Genomic DNA, 17,793 nt, shown 5'->3' with positions numbered 1-17,793 from the left:
GGTGTCACTCTGGCTTACTGGAATTTGAAGGAATGGAATCACTCTAAGTACTTTATATATTACGTGTAGTCAGTGACTGAAGGTTTTGCTGTTTGTGGTTTTTAACAGTTTTTTAAGCCAGTGTTAAAGAAAAAAATACAGCCTGGTTTGCACATATGTTTGCAGATATAATGCAGGAAATCCTTTAAAAAAACCAAGAAAATTAACTTTAATGGCATCTAATAACATTAATAAATGTTGTTTAGTACTAAAATGTTTAAAATACTAAAATACTTTCTTGTAATTGAAGGACATTTTTTTAATGACAAAACAGAATATACGCAATGTTCTGAAACTACTGGAGTAATAGTAATATGAAACTTTGTGAGGGGAAATCTTCATGCCTCCATCTGTGACTTAGCCTCACATTCCAACTGCTCCCTTTGCTGTATTTGATTAAACCCCACAAAGCACCATTATCAAACACTGGTTTTAACTTGAACATGTGTTATTTCTATTTCAGTTTTAATAGAAAACTGTTCATCCAGCACATAAACCATAAAATACTGCAAAATGTCAGACTTTATCATGCAACCATCATCAAATTACACTCAGTTGTCGGCAGACTTGGGTTGTTACCATTTTGAGAGTTACACTGACCTAGAACGCCACCTACAGTGGCATCTTTGACAATGCCTCACCTAAAAAGATGCATTCAGTTGGTCCTAATATAAACTCCTGAATAATAATCCATATGGGTTTGTTTTTTTTTTTGTTTAAAACAAAAGGTTTATTGTGTACAATGCTATGCAACTACAAATTGTGATTGTTTTTCTTCTGATTAATGTATTTTACAGTGTCATTAAAAAATAATGTGCCATGTTTAATGTGCATTTATTGGGAGACAGAGTAGTATTTGAGTTCATTCATTTAAAAAAATGTAGTAGAAAAAAGCCTCAATAGCAGACAAGATAAAGGGGACAGCGGCACCATAGTTTTGGACCAGCAGCAGCCCTGAAAGGCCTGCACTTGCTAGAAACTCATGGAAATCATAATTATATTTTTACCTGTACATGCTCTAACTATACTTAACTTGTGTAATCATTAATATATAGCAGGCTATATTGCATCACCATTCTTTACTCTTGCATGCATTTCGCAATTTTTCTGATTTCTTCGTGAGATTAAGTTAATATGCCACATCTATTTTAAGGGGGTAACAACAAACCTATGAATCCCTTTTGTTTATTCTAGTAGGGGATTATAGGGTACTCTGGGCTCCTCCTGAGTAACAAACACCAGCACTTTAGCCAGGTATGTAGTGATTGCGCCATAGCGGCGCAGCCTCAGTTCCAGAGACAGCTCAAAGTCCTCCGGCTTGTTGATGAGCTTTGCCACTGACATCACACCACCAGTGGGCATCTGCTCAGTTCTGAAGAAGCCGCCCTCGTTGCCAGCTGTGATAGCAATCTGGATGTCATCGCCAGGCACGGTGTGGGAGGGGCCCATGCGGAAGATGGTGGTGAAGATGGGGATGTTGGTGGGGAAGGTGAGGTAGTAGTAGGTTATTCTCAGGGGCATGGTCAGGCACTCGACAGACTCATTGCAAAGCAAGCGTTCGCATCGACTGCAAAAGAAAAAAGAGATCGGAGGCAGGGCGGGACAAGACGGAACAAAACGGGCAAAGAGAGAAAGAGAAAGGGAGATCAGGTGAAAATGTCATTTGCCGTGCATGGCATGCAGAGAAAGGAATTATCACTTTCAGTTACGGTGCCCTCTTTAGGATCATGCAAAACGTTCTGTCACTGGGTGCCTCCAAACAGGGTGTGGGTGTGCACATTCTCATCGTCATGTGCGCCAAAATTAAACTGAAAAACGTCCATATGCATGTCATCACTCGGAAACAACAAAACATGCTACAGCCAGATTCATACTGAAATCATTCCAGCATTTAGCATACTGGACATGCAGGGACTCTGATCCATATACAAACCAGGAGTGCTTTAAAAAGCCTGACATTACTGTATGTAAACTTAAAGCTCTTTAGATGGTGACTGTTTCAAAGTTAGCTATAAGGAGCACAGACCGTGCTCTTTGAGTGTTGCATGAAACTATGTAACAAAACAGCAAATGTCCTGGTAATTGGTAATTTTCTGCCTTTTTTTTAATGGCAATGGTCCATAAATAGTAACTGATAAATGCTGAATGCTAAAATTCAATATCTGGTTAAAAAAACACATGAAAAAAAAGTTAAATTTACTGTATTTTTACAAATTTGTTTTAATGTATAATGATGGTAAACTCATTCAATTTAATTCTGTTGTAACACAGAGAGCACAATCATAGTTATGGCTGTTCATAAACATGTCCCTGCTCAGCAAATAATCTGCACCAGGGACACAGTTCAAATACTCACGTCTCTCCGACCCGTCTGTAATTGTTCGGACACTCGAAAGACAGGCATCTGAATCCTCCCTGTACATTGAAGCAGCTTTGATTCTCTGTGCACGTATGGCTTCCTGTCACACATTCATCAATATCTGAAAGACAAAAAGGGTTTTAAAAGTCACTAACATGATTTTGTCCAAAGCTGGGGAAAAAGGGTCTCCAACAAACGCCACATGACTGCAACATGACATTACAGAGAGCTCACCCTGGCAGCTGCGCCCGTTTACCGCCAAGGTGTAGCCATTGACGGGGCAGGAACAGTGGAAACTGCCAGGCGTGTTGTGACAGCGGTAGGAGCAAATGTGACCTCCGGTGGGCAGGGCACATTCATCTATATCTGGAAACGTCAAAGAAAAAGGTGAATTTGTAACACATTCATTTTACTTATATACACATAATAAGGGTGGCCAACCATCATTAATGTCTGATCCATAGGAGCCACACATTAGCGTTCTCACATACGTCTTTGTCAGGTCATGTCTAGAAAAATTCAAGGCTGATCTGCATGTTTGAATGTTCCTATTTGTGGAAATTCGGCTAATACCCCCAACTCGTCACAGCAGATGGCCGCCCTGGGTTCTGGCAGAGGTTTCTTCCTGTTAAAAGGGAGTTTTTCCTTCTCACCATCGCCAAGTGCTCGCTAATAGGAAGTCATCTGATTCTAAGGGGTTTTTCTGTTTTGTATTGCTATCCTTCTTTTAATGTAGGGGCTTTACCTTACAATGCGCCTTGAGGTTGTGATTTGGTGCTATACAATACAATGTCAACTGAATTAAACTGAATATCAGTTGCAGTTCACATGCTTCAACTTTACCTTCACAAGTAGTGCCATCTATGTCACTGAGCTGGTAGCCACGGCGGCAGTAACACTGGTAGGAACCGTACACATTGGCGCACTCTTGACTACATGGGGTGCTCTCACACTCGTTCAAATCTGCACAGAGAAAGTATCAAAGTTAGCATCAAAATGAATGCGTGTGTGTGTCGGTAATGCAATATTTACCTATTTATGGATAAAGAACAAATAACTATGAAAGCTACCTAAAAATATGACTCCTAGATTGATGACTGGTAAAATGCTACAGCAACATATGAAGATATACAGCAACATATTTCTTAAGTTAGACTTGATTACATGTTGGCGTTCATTTTGGCATAAGCTGGAGAACTATGACAACAGATGGAAAAATGTTACCATCTTCTCTCAGCTGTAGCTTTAATCAAAAGAAAAAGTGTACCCCCGTGTAGACAGGGGTATCTAGGTGTATCTGTTATCTCTTTGTTGGTCTTGTTCCAGCATTACCATAATAATGATGGTCCAGGATCAACATTGCAACTGAATGCTTCCCTGATCCTGGATCAGTATTATTATGATATAAGAAAAACACCAACACTGGGATGTCAGATCATGCAAGATTTCTACTGTGTAAGTCAGAGGGGAGACATGTTATTGACTGTCCCTTATACTGTATGGCACCTTTCTTCTTTTAAAAAAAAAATCGAACATTCACACCAACACTCCGATGGATGCATCGGGGGCAAAAACGCATTTAGTAATGCATGGGGAGTATGAGATTGATCCACAAAGATTCTGATTACCAGATGATCAACATCCGCCCACATAAAATCACTGTCTAGCCTACAGAATCTAGGCTCTATAAATTACACGATTGTCTTACCATCACAATTTCTGCCGTCAGCAGCTAACGCGAAGCCTGTAGTGCAGCTACATTTGTAGGATCCCAAAGTGTTCTCACATTTATGAGCACACAGACGACCAGGGTAATGCCTGCATTCATTGACATCTAAGACAAAAAGTCCAAAACTGACAAAGTAAGAAGCTGAAATTGTGACTTCAATGCATATTTTAACTAGAAGTAGCACACACACATACATGCTGTGGGCATTTACATGCTCAGGATACACTTGGATTTAGCTACCAATGTAAGAACGCAAAGCAAATAAAAACCCAGTTTACCTTCACAAAGCCGAGTGATGCTATTGAACATGTAGCCAGCTTCACACTCACATCGGTAAGACCCCAACATGTTGAGGCACGCATGACCTCCACAGACATTTTCAGTGGTCTTACACTCATCGATATCTGTAAGCAGGGGTACAAGCGACAGAGAACACCATGATATCCACCGTATGTAGGCTAGTAAGACACTTTGCATGTAGGCATGATGAGCTCTTCCGTACCAACGCAGCGTGTGCCCTCTTCATTGAGGTGGTATCCTCGACCGCAGTTAACCGAGTTCCTCTGGCAGGTGTACGAGCCCACTGTGTTGACACAGATCTGCCCCCTGTTGCATGGACCTGTCTGGCTAACACATTCATTTATATCTGAAAACAGGAGCACAGACGACACAGATGTTACTCTAAATTTTAAAAATGTCATGATGTTCCTAGGTTTGATCAAATCCCTCATGTTTCCTATTTATTCAATGCTTCTTTTTGTGACCCCATTTATCTGTCTTAGTTTCCTTGACTTCTTTTTTTTTTCAGTTTTCAGTTCCTATTTTAATTGGATCATTTCTATTCCTTGTGTGTGTCAATCATTTCAGCTGTTTGTCTTCTCATGTAATGAGGCCCTGATTGCTTTGATTTAACCTGGTCTTGTTTCCTAATTAGTCCTCTGTCTATAATTTGGCTCCTCTCAATCGATGTAACGATGGCAGTGATTAACCTTACACCAGGTAATTTATTGCATGATGAGCTACAATCCACCCTAAATTATTTTTTGAATTTAAGTCAATAAAATAAATAAATAATAAATCAAATTTGACCATAACGATGAGGACAGGTTTGAGTGTAATAGTGAGCCCCAAAAAGACCTAAGTCTTATTACATATCTGGAAATGTAACTGACTTAAGGCTTCAAGAACAGAGGTCTTAATGATGTTAATTTATTAAAGAGCATATGTCAGTCATCATATTGTTAAATATTTTGAAATTTACATTATTATGAGGACATTTTGAGGGAAGCAATTTAAGAATCTCAATATCCTTACAAGTGCTCAAGCAGAGATCATAAATGACAGCAGAGCTCTGTATGGGACACTTAGCCACAATAAATCTTTTGGTGCTAATGCTTACCAATACAGTTTCCAAGAGCATCCTGGATAAAGCCAGATCCACACTGAACTTTGGGCAGACAACGGAACGACCCCTGGGTGTTCTGGCATTGAAACTGTGGTCCACAGTTATGGATACCGGTCTCACACTCATCAATATCTGGATGAAGACATCACAGAAGAATTTCCTGTCAACACGCTATGAACGGCAGCCAAAAAAAACAGCAGATCAATGTCTCCCTACAAACAGCAGAGACCTTTGCAGTTGTTGCTGTCAGTGAGCTCATATCCTGTTCCACAGCTGACTTCTCTCTGGCAACGGAACGAACCCTCCGTGTTGATGCAACGCTCTCCTCCCCGACAATTGCTGGCTCCCACCAAACATTCGTTGATATCTGAGAAAAAACAGGATAGACAGTAAAGGAATACATCACGCGTCTCCTGCTGAGGCTCTGTTGTGTGAGTCTTTTCCAGTAGAAAAGTCTTTTCTTTATCACCAAAAACAGTCCTGATTTTAAAATATAAGACTGAAATCATTACATATATATAATAATACAAAGGCGGCTTACCCTCACAGCTCTTTCCATCTGGTTTGAGTTTATAGCCTTTGAAACAGGCACAAGTGTCATTCCCCACACAGCGATGAGCACACTTCCCTAAAAGGCACCACAGACACGTTGATATCTGATCCACACTTTTTAACACAAGTGCAGAAATCACAATTGTTAGCTTTTATTATGCTTTACCATTGCACTGATTATTTAACCCTGAATCTCCATTTTCAGTTGTCTCGTCCTTGTTAGGCACTGCAAGAGAGAGAAAAAAGCATGCTTATTCATGCACTCTTAACACCTTATGCATGAAATCTTTTGGCAAAACATTGTGTTACCAGTGAAGTTCTGACTTATTTTTGATGGTCATTAAATTCCTTATTTTATCGAGTCCAAAAGCTCATAATCAGCATGCTAAATTTGTCCGATTTCCACATTAATGTTCAGTAGCTGAACCTAAGCTGCTATATAATGAGCTAAGAAAATGAACATGTAATAACCACAAGCGTCCACTAGGGGGCGGTGTAGTCGTATGTTTAAAACCAGCAGTCCTCCTATTTTTACTTCTAATGATTTTCATGTTGATTTGCAGAGGTTTTCACTTACTTTAATCCACTTTTTTATGCCCACTCTACTTTAAATGACTTATTTTGTTGTTTTATTAAAAAATAAAAAGAAATAGCCTCCTGCAGGATTGCATTTTTTACCCACGTTCTCTTTGATGCGCTGTGGCTCCTTCCACACAGCAGGCCCGGGACACCAGATTGCACTGATGGCCAACAGATAGGTTGTGGTCACAGGGTAGGCCAAGCTCATGGGCTGTTTTCCCCAGAGTACAACAGTCACAGCACATCTATCGAAAACAGCATACAACACAGTATTAGAGAACTTTCAGCATAGACATGAAAAATTTGCAAATAATTGAAAGAAAACAAAACAGAGATCTTTTCAGGATATTGTGTACCAGCAGAGGTAAAACAAAAACGAAGAAGAGCAGACAGAGTGTTGGTTAAAGAAGTGAGACAGCCTTTTAAACTGACAGCTGAGAATAAGCTGCTTTAGACAGACAGCCAAGCTCTCAATCAACCAGACAGACAGAAAAAGAGCTTTTTTGAGACAATACGCCAACTGGCAGGCTTCAGACGGGACCAGAAAGGCAGTCAGTCAGTTAGAAAAAGAGAACACAGAGGGAGACAGTGATGAGATGACATCATCCCCCCTCTCCCTAATGCACGCTCAGTCAATCATTATGACAGCCCGGTAATGTCAGTTATGGACAAGAAAGGTGGGGAGTGTGACAGATGGGCATGTTTTGGCAATTTGGTTATGCAGCTGGAATCTGACTGTGAGCGTGGTGGTGCACACGTGCAGCGTTTGTAGTGACTGCAAGACTGAACACAGACAAAGGAGAGCAATTGTAAGAGTTGTGTACCAGTAGTGGCTGACTGCTACTCTCTGTGTTTGTTTGTGTGTGCTTGTTTATGTGTGGGTATATGCCTGTGTGGCCTTGACTGCTAGAAAATTTTTTGTTCTTAGGACTCTTTTAGTGTAAACCACCCACAACAAGCACACAGACACACTCCTGAACAGTTCGCACAAACAACTGCTTTATATCTTATCTTTGTCCAGCTTTTTCTTGCTTCTCCAATGCTCGCTTAGAGTAAATGGCCTTTTTATTAGTTTCATATGTGAAACATCAATACGGCATTCTACTATCATCACTGCAAATCTTACAAAACACAATAATGCAGTTTCTAAATTGAAAACATAAAACCTTATCCAGACAGCACATTGAAGCAAATCCCCTTTTCTTCTCTCTGACTGACTAGAGAAAGTACAACATTATTTTCACAGATATTGTCATTATTTATCATTTAAACGTACATTTTGTTCTGTCCATCTTGCATCAGCATGCTGTCTTTTTCCTTGAGAACACAGATTATTTGAAGAAGCTCGGAGTTATGGAATAAGCCACCCACAGTCCTGATTTCTTTCTTGTCAATCTGACGTCCTCAATATCAAGTAAATGATTTTATATCCACCACTGTAGCCAGTGTCTGTGGAGTTTTGCACATTTGAGACATATTTTCACACAGGAACTATGTAAGCACCAACACATTTTAAGCATATTTGAAAATGTGCATATTTTTCTCAAGCTTCTCATGTTCCTTCTTCCCGATGTTGGGAAGGTCTACAGCCATCTTTCTCTTCGTGTCCACCGCTACTATGTCCGGTTGGTTAGTCATCACCAGTTTGTCAATGCATTTCTCAACCATCCTTGGGGACGTGTCCTATTTTGACCTCGGGACTTCCAGGACATAATCGGCACAGATGTTCCTGTATACTATGCCAGCCACTTGGTTCATATGTGCTGCCAGATGCTCATAGAGTTACACTTACTTTCTTTAGCCTGTAAGTGTGACTCATGTCAGGGCCTGGTACTGTCTAACGCTTCATGCTTGAGACTCTTTCTTGGATGTCTGCCTCTGTGATGGTTACTGGATCCTGTTCAGGGAAGTTGCTGCGGTCTTCTCTTAGCTCCACTAGCCACTGAGCATTGTTGTTATGTGTTGCAACCCCGTGGTGGTGTTATTCTCATATTGTTTTCGTGCTACTAAAGATGCTCCAGATTTTAAGCATTTTAATTTCACAAAAAGGGTGTGGCAGGAGAAACTGTGTAAAATAACTTGAAAGCACTGTAGAGAAAATGATTTTTGTAAGTGCATCATCATAGCATGCTGCCAGCCATGCCAGCAGCAGCAGAGAGAGGAACACAGAGCAGCTGATGTTTGTCAGCATAGAAGAGGTTCTGGTAAATATGGGAAGCAATCAGCTTTGGTTATGTGTTAAGGATGGCTTGTTTTCCCTCATCAGAGCTACACTGCTAATTTTATTTTAAAATAAAAACATCATGTAAATAGGTACTCCTATGCAGAACACAGAAGGCTTTATATTCCTTTAAAATGTGCCTGAGATCAGGCCATCTCGGTCTCTTTATGGATGTCCAACCACAAAGAATATGTATCTCAACTGAAATTAAACATAAAATACTCATCACAGGTATTTGCAATTCCACTGTTCCATTTTATACAGCACTTTTGAGTAGGTCAAAGCTTTAGTACGGTTGTAGCATGCAGTGGGGCTGTGTGGGGCTACACCTTTAAAAGCTTCTAAGCAGTATATAGTAGATCACAACTGATGGATAGAAATTCTAGACCAAATTCTTTATTAAATAATTTATCAAAATACTTCTGAAAGACATAAAACCAGTTAAAGGGAACTAATGAAGGTTAGAAAAAGAAAGCATTTAAATCTGTAATCAAAGATGGAAGCAGATCTTACACGAGCCTAGATTTGTGTAAAAGTAAAGATTTTCATGCTAGTTATAAAGCTCACTAATAATGAGTTTATATTGGATTGTAACCCCATTAAAATTACTATTTATTTCAATTAATTTAAAACAAATGGGAACGTTTCTCTATAATGTTGATGTTTGGTGCAATAGCTATGCCTAATCATTTTTACTGTTTTGGTCCTTTTGTTTTTAATGGTTGACTTTAGCGGTGGTTTTGATTTTCCTTAAGGAGACACCCTCATTACTCATCGAGTTACGCCACTGACCAGCCAATCGGTGACATACAGTCTGTTGATGTCATATTTTTGGATTGCTCAGATGGCTACCTATTCCAGAGGAATAGGTACTAAAAAAGTCCTGGTACCAGGTACTTCCATCTAACGGAAAACCCTGCAAACCGTGGCGAGCCGACCTCAGTAGCTACTAATGGAAAAGGGGCTTAAAATTACAAGAAAGTCTGGCTTCTTGGAAGCAGAACATAAGGAAACCAAGGGTGATTCAAGATTCTTGCCAAAAACACTGTATATACTGTGTATATAGTACATATAGAATGGAAAATAAAGGCAAGAGTTTGCCTGAGTTTGGTTGAGAAGCATTTCAAATCTAAAAGGTGCTTGGATATGCGCTGGTGAAATATTCCACAGTCACAGTTTAATTTATAATCTAGCAACAAGTTTCATTCCTCCCTACAGTGACATGCCTCATCCTGCTGCACTACACACACACACACACACACACACATAGAGAGATATACAACACTGCTCTCATCAATCACTTGCCATAATCATCGTCCAACAAAGTGGTTAAAGACGTTTTTTGGTGATTTACTTTTCTGTTTTGTAATTTCTACTAACAAAACTCTCATATACACTCATACAAACGCACCTTTGTAGTCTTGGTGTCGCAGGTGTTGGTGAATAAAGAATCGCAGGCCCCCTGGTCTTTGGCAGTGTTGATACCATTGGTGCACATTTTATCCTCGAGCACTGTTACACAACACTGCTCCTGCACTATCCTGTCAGCAAGAAAAAACACAAAACACAGGTGGTGCATTTACTCTCTGCTCCATCGATAACTGGCTCATGGCAAAGCAAATCTGTCTTAAAAGTGCAGCTCATTAAAATCGGCCCGAGGCGAGCCTGACGGGGATCTCATGTCACACTGAAAACTGATGAATGACTGGGCTGAGTAAGTCTAGAATGAGCTCAGCGGAGGACACTCCGAATGTATTGTGTTTGCAATGCTGACAGCTCTCTGAGGACTCTGTTCAGATTGTTTAAGACCCAAGTTAAACCAAAGATTTCAGTCCCAAGCTGCACATTTGTCCAAAATTATCTAAATCACTAAAACAAACCTCATCCAACATTCACACCCTACAAAAACAACAACAACAAAAAAAAGCAGAACAGCAGGGGCCCTAACTGGCTGACTAACATTTGCCAGTATCTGTAGTTTATTTGCAGCCACAATGACATCACCGGGACAGAATCAGTTCACCATTTCTTAAGAATTTGCTGACACAGTTAGGATTTGAGAAATAGCCATAACCATAAAATGAGTAACATCTTGAGACAGGATGTATTGCAATTGACCTTCACCTCTGAGATTCCCCTAGGGATTAGCAAAACACGAATCTTCTGCAAGGATCATTTAAAAAATGACAATAGCTGTTTAATTGTGAAAAGCAGTACCGGGAAGAAGCCAGCCCAATCTGACAAAAGAGCGTTATCATAAAAATATGTTTTACTAAATGTTTCTGTTCAGATCAGATTTCCTTGTATTGTCTAACTGTCTGCCCAATCAGTTAAGGGAGCGGAGGGGAGGTTGACTGTTCCTCCCTGGTCTGGATCTCTGTCTCCCTGCAGTTTTACAAGACAAAAAAACATAACAAACCAAGTTTTTTTTATCAACTCTTACCAGAAACCTCTTTCCACATAAACCACTCGAGATCTGAAAGTCACAACAAGGTACACGCCTCCTCTGCAGAACCTTTTAAGGGCACAGTCGTGTGCTCCTGTTTTCCTTTTACTGTTTTTCTCCTGTTTTTTTTTTTCTTTCTTCTTACGTTGGTGTCTGAAGTAATCGCTCAGATTTCCTGTTATTCCCTCCCTCTATGTTGGATTTCACCTCTAAGGTATTTCCTGGGTTTTGAAACAGCCCCTCTTCTGACCCCCCTCACCTTTTTCCACCCCTAAATATTACCCTGCTACCCCCACAAATCCCTGCCCCTTTTCCTCTCCACTCCTCACACTATAATTTAGACAAATTTGGGATCACTTACAGTGGCAAATGTGTTTGCCATCAGTTTGGCTTATAGGCCCTGAACCTGTGGCAGCACACCTTCTATGGTTACCAGCAGACGTGTTATTATCCCATCACTATTAGCGCTTCCTGCTCTCACGTGAAGTGAATAATGTGCCTAGAGATTTATGGGAGTAAGGTAAAGCGATCTCATATTAAGGGCATTTAGACATTTCCTTAATATCCAGCACATGCCAAATCACTTGGGCCCAATACAGTGGATAGAAAATATGATTTTGACAAAGAAATGCAGCATTTAACGGCTTGGAAGTCTATAAACGACCCCACTTAAACCTAACAGAGCAAAGTAGCAGACAGCACCGGCTTACCTGCATGTGGTTGACTCAGAAATAAGGGGCAGGGATGCACAGTCTTCATGATCGGTGCCATGCTTTTGCCCGTTTTTACAGCAGTCCTCCATTGAGATTTGTTCTGCTCCTAATAAAAACAACACTGTTTTTACCTTTGCATGTGCAAACAGGTGAATCACAACACTCCATTTTCACATGTGTCATTGTCATAATAACTGCAGGCCCCACAATATAGTGCCGGCCACCTGCCTGCCTACACACACACACACACACACACACACACCAAGTGCCTAAACACACTGTGCCTCAAATATATATCAGATGGCAAACTTCTGAGCATCATTTGAGGGAAATGAGCAACATTTATCCGATAAGCATTTGTCTTTCAGCGAGACCAAACAGTTTTTATTAATTGAGCTATGATGATCTGTTTTTTTGTCTCTCTTTCCTAAACAAAAGACAATCCTGCTATTGTGACCCAAGACAAATTGTATAGCAAATAAACAAAATTCAGAGTCTGTTTGACGATATGAGAAAAGCCTTGAGAGATTTTTTTGTTTGTTTTTTGCCAAAGACAATGAATGATGGATATGTTTTTGCAGAACCACATGAGGCCTTTTGACTGGAGCGCGACCAACTCTGTGGTAATCTGGCTGTTTATTCACGTGGATTAGAGAGTTTGGAATGCTTCGACTCTCTAAACAATCAGCCGTAACAATTACATCAAGCACGTTCGTTTGCCTGTGGTTAGCGTGTGATATGCCAAACGTGAAATAGCTTTGGCAGATCCACGTCTTGGGCTTTTTTTCAGTTTTTTTGTTGCCTGTGTCTCAAACCAAGATCAGTCTACAAAATTGACATTAATCATCTTTATTTCCCCCCTGAGAGGAAAAAGAGAAAACAAATATTGAATTATCCAGAATAGTGATTGTGAAATACCTCAAACAGAACCATCTGCGTCTAGCAGGAGTAAGCAAGATCAGATAATAAGTTAGATTAGGCAGGTAGGGAGGGAGGACAAGTGTCTGGAATTGCAGTCCACAGTTTTATAGATTTGCTGCCCTCTCCCAGAGGTGCAGGAGGAATGTTTTATTATGACCATTAAATCAAACTAGTCAAGCTGAGGCGAAAGCGGGAATAGTTATTATCACAAACAGTCTGCACACTGGTAAACCTCGTGGAAACACAACACAAGAGTTGCTGTAAAGCTTAATTTCTCAGGTTCATCACAAGTTTCTATAAGTCCCACTTGAAATCTAGAACTAATATGAGGAGAAGCATAACAATGACACAAGAAAGAGTTCTTTAAAAAATGACACGTTTTGATTGTTGTCTGTTTCTTTAAGAAAGTAAGCGAGGTTACAGGGAAAAAAACTGTGGCCATTCCTACTACAGAAAGGAGGTTTAACCTGGCAGAAAGGAGTGAATATGGATATAGGATTTATTGGTAGACAGGCATATTAGCTGACTCACTACTGACTTCTGGAAGTCTGGCACATCCCAGTATCCTCTGGCCAATAAACCTTGTAGCAGCTGGATGAAATGAGATGACATTTTAAAAGCTTTTCACATGGGCCTACCAAGTAGGCTCCCCCAGCCTCTCTCTTTCTCTGTCTCTGTCTCTCGCTCACTGACTTAATTTGTTTTCTGAATGTGTAAGTAACACCAGGGTGTTCCAAAATAGCTAGAAAAAAAAACTGTGCCCACAAGAGGCTGAAAATATGGATGTTTATTAACATTAACGGATCCTATTTAAATGTGTGTACCGCTGTGTATATGTGTAATGTTTTGGTTTTTTGACCACTTCCAGTAACTGACACCATCTTGTCAAAACACATGATTTGTATTAGAACTGGAAAGGCATCCAAGAGGTACACTTCCAGAGTCCAACAAAATGAACTAATCCTAAACTCTTTCTCTTCGGGAGCTTAGTCAGTGCATTTTAAACGCCAGGAACAGTTGGTCACTTATTCTAAACTTCCCCCAGCGATCTGTTCTGGACTTTTCCCCTCACAGTAGCATTCTGCTGATAACTAACTCTAACCCACTAGGTATCACTGACTCATTCCTTTGCCACCGCTGTCTGCTGACTCGAAAACCTAAAATTGAAAGACCAGAAGTGCTTTAAAACTGCATGGCTTCTTGTCTTTTATCAAAAAAAAAAAAAGAAGAAGAAGAAGCAAACCAGGCACAGCTGTGCTCTGGTTTAGATACAGCCTGCCATAATTCTCAGTCTCCTCGGTGCATTGTCTGTCTGGAGAGGGCTAATTTCCATTTTGGATGATGTTGCTAGCTGTGAGGGCCATTCTGTCTTGGCAGAGCAGCACATGTCTTGTCTGCGTCTAGACGCCTCATGTAAACAAGGCTTAATGAGCCTACTCGTGGAGCCCCGCCTAGACAGAGGAGCTGGCCTCAGACAGACATCACAACGTAGAAGTGTGCATCTCTTTCATAGGCACCACTCAAAGCTTACATGTGGAAGCTTCTTCCAATCTTACTGATATATACAAAAGGCTGAAACAGAGGTCGAGCTTATCTATCTGGAACGCATATGGTTATGCAGTTGGTTGAGCTGATACCCAGCAGATCTGCAGAAAGACCTGCAACACAACCCCCTACAGAGAAGGCAGCTGAGAGAAAGGTCCCCCTGCTGACTGTGAAATTGCCCCAGTGGGCTTTTTAAGACACAGCTAGTCTTATGACTTGGTGACCCTGCTGTGAGGCTCAAGTATAAATCTCACCCTTCTGTCTAGGACCACCCTGCCCTGGTGAGATACTGGTTGCTCTTACAGAGCATCACAGCATACCAAGGCACTCAGCCTTTGACTTGCAGGCAGAGACCTCAGGCAGGGTGGACTCTTGCCTGACAACTGGTGTGAAACTACATTTTAACACTCTGGGGGGTGACATATCATCACTTCATGGAACAGAGTGATTCCAGTCCACGGTGTAAATAAATAAAACACAGTAGTGAGAGCGTTAAAGGTAGAAAAGGTTAACTGGAAAGTTGCTGTGGGTTTTGTTGATGCAGTGCACAAAAAGTTGGAAAATGGTTTAGGTGGCACTAATATCGTCACAGTGCTACTTATTGTACATTGTAAGTGGTAATAAAAAAGAAACAGAGGGAAAACAATGATTCTAAACAATAGTTTCAATCTTTTAATTTGAGATGTTCAAGCCTTAGCAATTTTAATAAAGACCTGCAACACTTTGAAGCACCCACCTTTGTAAACTTTGCTTTCATCACATGCCCCAACTAGCCTCCAGACAAATGCATCACTTCCCCAAGTATCACCCTTTAGCCTGTTATCTGTCTACTTCTTACTTTGAGTACTTTAAAGTGAAGCTGCCATGCAATATGCGCTATTGATCCAAATCACTGTCACATACACAGTCCCACTGCTTGGCTCACCTCGCAGCAGTGATACCCAGCTTCTCACGCTTACCTTGGCCAAGAAGAACTCCGAACAGAGAGCAGAGCAGCGCTACGCGCAGACCCATTGAAAAAGGTGAGACTCAAAGTATCAAAAACTGGAGAGAAACAGACGTGGACGAGGTGGACTTTCCGATGCTGGTTGTTCCGCGGGGATGTGTGAAGAAACTGCAGTGCTCCTTTAAAAAAAAGATGAAGAAGAAGAAGCTAGACTGGGAAAAGAAGTGGATTTGATGGAGCTGAGTCGCAGTTGCAGCTTGACTGAAGGAATGTCTAATTACGGCACCGCGAGGGGCGGGCTGAGGGCCACAGGCGCACACTTACTGCTTATCTTTTTTTCTTTTTTTTTGGCTTATTTCAAACCACATCGCAGTTAAAGTTTATGATTACAATATATAATTTACAGGTAGTATATTTTAGCAAGTGTACAAAAGAGCTGTCGTTTTAAAATATCTCCTATTGCAGATCCTTTTTTTTCCTTTTTTTTTTTGAGTGTCCTGAACAACATCTGAAAAACTGCCTCGGGAGATGGGACTCGCAGTCATCTTCGGGCTACTGTACCGTGAAGTGTGCGCGCACACATGGAAACTGCACTTCCATCAATGGCAGAGCAGAGTATTTCTGCCTGTGACTAATGACTGTAGTGATTACCCAACATCTGGAGCTGGTTTGGGGGTATTTTAAAAATGTGTTGTGGCTATATCCAGACTGTAAGCCTGGAAACCTTTTGGATTTCTCTGACGAAATAAGGGAAATAAAGAATAAATAAATATTTTCACTACCACTAACTGCTGTTATTCGCAATTATATATGAGTTTGGTGCACTTAAAGAGACAAAGACCTGGCTCTGTGACACCCCCTCCAACCCATCCCACCCTTAATATTGTATCTTCACAGCGGTGTCACGGGTCCCTGCAGTTCTACTATAAAGCTTAAATTTCTATAGTAATGTGAATGAATTCAATCTTCCCTGAGTGTGCCACATCTGTGCACTCAACATCAGTCAAAGTGATCACGAGCTGTGAAAAGTGGCTACATATAAACAAGCCACAGACGCATGCACTCACACACGTCTACCAGAACTGGCAAGGAGTGGAGAAATAATTGATATAGTGCTTTATAAACATTTTGTACCAACTAAGACCCTCTGCAAATTCAATCAGTCTACTGGCTCTGGGCATGGCGACAGAGAGAGATTAAATGATTTTCTAATCAAAGCCATATGGTTCCACCACCACCAGTCTAACCAACAAGAAACATCACCAAGGGCTTGATATAAGGACACCACAGGCGTATAAGAAAGGCCACAGGTATATGACTGTCATAAAAGGATAATTGCCCTTTTAAATGTGTAGTGCTTGATGAGCCGTGTCTTGATCTCTTTGTGCTTCCGTCCACTACAGTGTGTATTTTCTGCTGGTACTCTGACAATCTCTCTGTAAAAGTACATTTTAATACAGCACACTGGTGTTTTGAATGTTGTAGCCCATTTAATGGCATAAATAAATTGCAAATTCTTGGCAGTTCTCTTTCATACCACACCAGTTTTACAGAGGTGGGTAACTGGGGTAAGTTGTTAGGATGAAAAATCCACAGCTTCCTTTCTCAGTATATGTATCAAATTGCAATATTTCTAATATAATATTTTTGAAAATGGGCTTTATATTATAAACAAGCTTCTGGGGAAATTGTTTGAGCAGGTAATCCATCACAGAAAGGTTCTGTCTCTTTTTTATTTCCTCCTTTTCACTGCACCTGCATGGAAAATGGGAAATATTTTCGAATCAACCTGCACTTGGACACTACAGCACAGCAATTAGACCCTGCCACAAGTAAAAGCAGACATGGTGGGGTGGCTTTTGTAATGGATTACCAAATCATTTGGAAAAATAAGCAAAGTCTAGTATCAGCAAGACAGGAAAATACCTTAAAAGTTGCTATAAATCCTAAACAGTGACATCAAAAAGTATTCGGCCCCTTCCTGATCTCTTGGTGTTACTTTCTCACAGAATCATAAAAGTCCACAACGCGGGACTTTATTGTGTTCTCAACCTGTGGGTTAAGCCTCTACTAGCAGTGCATATGTAGTTAATGGAGTCCTCCATCAGCCAAGAATCTAGGGGGGGATTATCACAATAACAAAGGCAATTACTTTTTCACACAGTCCGTTATGTTTGGATAGATTTAATTACTTTAATAAAGTTACTTATTATTTAAAAGTTGCATTTTTTTTTCTCTCTCATTTGCGTGGGTTGTCTCTGGGTGCTCCGCCTTCCTCCTACTCACCAAAGACATGCAGTTAGTGGGGTTGGGTTAATTGGTGATTTCAAATTGCCCA

At 40.7% G+C, this 17,793-nt stretch overlaps 1 protein-coding gene across 2 annotated transcripts in view; it reads right to left on the bottom strand.

Moving 5' to 3' along the window:
- fbln1 (fibulin 1) overlaps positions 1-15,757 on the bottom strand; it is a 33,608-nt gene extending 17,851 nt beyond the window's left edge. The window contains exons 1-15 of one of the 2 annotated variants that reach the window (XM_005451045.4): positions 15,469-15,757; positions 12,041-12,149; positions 10,296-10,425; positions 6,767-6,908; positions 6,251-6,310; positions 6,074-6,160; positions 5,762-5,899; positions 5,527-5,664; positions 4,630-4,773; positions 4,406-4,531; positions 4,107-4,232; positions 3,242-3,361; positions 2,633-2,764; positions 2,396-2,519; positions 488-1,606 (exon numbers count right to left, since the gene is read on the bottom strand). In XM_005451045.4, the coding sequence (XP_005451102.1) occupies positions 1,225-1,606; positions 2,396-2,519; positions 2,633-2,764; positions 3,242-3,361; positions 4,107-4,232; positions 4,406-4,531; positions 4,630-4,773; positions 5,527-5,664; positions 5,762-5,899; positions 6,074-6,160; positions 6,251-6,310; positions 6,767-6,908; positions 10,296-10,425; positions 12,041-12,149; positions 15,469-15,523 (2,013 nt within the window). In that variant the 5' untranslated portion in view covers positions 15,524-15,757 and the 3' untranslated portion in view covers positions 488-1,224. Of the gene's footprint in view, positions 1-487; positions 1,607-2,395; positions 2,520-2,632; positions 2,765-3,241; positions 3,362-4,106; positions 4,233-4,405; positions 4,532-4,629; positions 4,774-5,526; positions 5,665-5,761; positions 5,900-6,073; positions 6,161-6,250; positions 6,311-6,766; positions 6,909-10,295; positions 10,426-12,040; positions 12,150-15,468 lie in introns of those variants that run through there. The other variant, XM_005451044.4, reaches the window with a different exon arrangement.
- Positions 15,758-17,793: the final 2,036 nt, after the last annotated feature.

The sequence above is a fragment of the Oreochromis niloticus genome, linkage group LG7, assembly GCF_001858045.2.
Source record: "Oreochromis niloticus isolate F11D_XX linkage group LG7, O_niloticus_UMD_NMBU, whole genome shotgun sequence".
Lineage (NCBI taxonomy): Eukaryota > Metazoa > Chordata > Actinopteri > Cichliformes > Cichlidae > Oreochromis > Oreochromis niloticus.
The sequence above is the reverse complement of the archived record's forward strand: the minus strand, read 5'-3'. Positions and strand labels throughout refer to the sequence as shown.